The following is a 2398-nucleotide window of genomic DNA, read 5'->3' as shown; positions in this document are numbered from 1 at the left end:
AACGATTTTTGGCATTCATCATCTAGCATCAACTGTACTGTATGCAACTGCTCCGTGACCTTTCCTAGTTCTTGAGACTGTTTGTCTAATTCATTTGTTAAGCGCTCTAGCTTGCTATTATCGCGCAGTGCACTGTGGTGATTGCTAGCCTCCTCACTAGCCACAATCGTGTCAACCGGTTGACTCGTCATGTGTTCATTGTGGTCACGTGAATACGTGCATGTGCAAATAATTCCATTATCATCAACAAGAAAAAGTTTATGCACAGACTGATCTTTACCTTGTGAAATGACTTGGACATTCGAAGGGTCACGATTCAATTCAATCAGCTTCCCTTCAATTAGCTGTCTTGTGGTCACCATTGATCCGCCCTTCGGAAGTGACAGTGACTCCGCGATGCACTGTAGATGAGTTGCATTTAGACGCCGTGAGTTCAGTGCATAGACATCCCCCGTGGGTAGTTCAGTGTCCTCGTTGTAATCACTAGTACTGTCAGTCTCGCTCCCACTCAGCTCACTCTGTTTAGTCACTAAGACTGTTAACCGGGTGTCGGTGTCGCTCTCCAGCGAACCGTTCTTCACGATCAGTGTAGACTCTGTGTTCATCCTTGTTCAAACACGGTAGGACCTCCAATGTAAGTAGTGCAGCACCTCATGTTGGCAGCTTACAGTTCTAATTAAAACACACTAGCACATGCGCATCTACAACATAAGCATTATATAGAATAGTATGTAGTTAATAGTTAGTTTACAATGTTACAGGTAGTCTGACCACATAGACTTGCTGGCTACAAGAGTTGTTGTTGTAAGATAGTGTTGCTAACAACTCCCCCAGTACCTCCAAAAGTTTCTGGTCTGGCCCACACAATCTTTTGGTTGTCTGTTGCACATTAATGCCATTTAAGGAATTGCTGAAAATGTTTTCACTAATGACTGACACTTCAGTACCTGTGTCAATTTTGAATGAAACAGGTTGGTTGTTTACCAGAACTGTAGGAACTGTGGCCCTCTGCATCAACTGTTCCCAGAAAACTGGTGTCAAAATACTCACAGTCTCTAGAGTCTTCAGAATGTGTTGCTGTATCTGTAACATTTGACATTGCCTTCTTGAAGCACTGAGAGCTAAAATGCCTCTCTTCTTGCAATTGTGACATACAGCCTCCTTGGCAGGGCATGAAATTCTTGAGTGGGGCTCCTTGCCACATCTAGGACACTTGTTATTGTGCTGCTTAGTATTCTTAGCTTATTTGTGATGATGTTGTATTCATGGTTGTTTGCTTGCCTTTCTGGAGCCTACATAGTCAATAGGCATTTCTGATGTCTGAAAATTGCCATTCTTTAAAATCACTTGGTGTTCTTGGACTGCCTCGCATTGTCTGACAAGTTTCTTTGCTTTGTGTAGAGTTAAGTCAGCATCCATTTGCAGGTGTTCTGAGAGGGTACTGTCGCGAATGCCTACTACAATGCGATCATGGATCATTTCATCTCTCATTTGTGAGTCACGAAAGTTGTAACTGTCTGCCAGCTTGTATAAAGTAATGATAAACTGCTCCACTGACACCCCTTCTAATCGGCTACATCGGTTAAAAACGTGCATGCTCAAATATGACGTTCTACCTGACTTTGAAAAAACTGTCAAACTTGGCAATAACTCAATCATACTTCTTTCTATCTGAGTTGGAAATGTTCATAGAATTTAGTATGTCTTCCGCCTCTTCCCCCATACAATAAAGTAGTGCACTGATCTGTCTCAGATCGTCTTCTGTTGATAGCCCGGACGCCAGACAAAACTGTTCAAAACGACATTTCCAACTGGGCCATTCGTTGGGACGTGAAAACGGAAAAGACGAAGGAAATTTCAAGTGGAGATTGGCCATCCCTAACCTGTCACCATGTACTATTAAGCAGCGGCTAATAATAACTCATCAAGATAAACTACGTGTGAACAAGTACAAACAAGATACAACTACGTGCAGCAATTAGCAAAGCCTAACTTATGTTAATACATCTCGTGTGTGTATGTATGATAGTCTGTCACACGATCCTCACTTGTAGTCAATTACAGATTGTAAGTTATTCATACACATAATAATATATTTTGCTAACAATGGAGTGACTTTGTGGTCTATCGTTGCTTTAGATTAGTCATATTTGCACGTAAACTGTTATTCATGTTTGTTAGAATTGTTTATATCCTAGAGTTTATATGGTTGTTAAATGAGGTTAATGTTGGAAGCCAATTGCGCAAAGGTGGGGGAGGGTAATACCATCAAGGAGCAGCTACGGCATTATAGGAATGGACATCAGTTAGAGTCTTGTGTTAACGCATGCACAAAAGATTCAATGAAGAGCCATGTGGTTGATGATAGTGTCATTCTCCGCACCCAAGCCCCACCCCC

General features: G+C 41.8%; 1 protein-coding gene across 1 annotated transcript; it reads right to left on the bottom strand.

Annotated features, from left to right (window-relative positions):
- Positions 1-747: 747 nt before the first annotated feature.
- Positions 748-1876, bottom strand: LOC136239239 (uncharacterized). The gene is made up of 3 exons (XM_066029967.1): positions 1662-1876; positions 1282-1573; positions 748-1224 (listed from the first exon to the last, which is right to left on the bottom strand). Exons 1-3 carry the CDS (start codon positions 1874-1876, stop codon positions 748-750), a joined length of 984 nt encoding a protein of 327 aa, XP_065886039.1.
- Between the last annotated feature and the right edge of the window lie 522 nt (positions 1877-2398).

The sequence above is a fragment of the Dysidea avara genome, chromosome 11 (genome assembly GCF_963678975.1).
Source record: "Dysidea avara chromosome 11, odDysAvar1.4, whole genome shotgun sequence".
Classification (NCBI taxonomy): Eukaryota; Metazoa; Porifera; class Demospongiae; order Dictyoceratida; family Dysideidae; genus Dysidea; species Dysidea avara.
The sequence above is the reverse complement of the archived record's forward strand: the minus strand, read 5'-3'. Positions and strand labels throughout refer to the sequence as shown.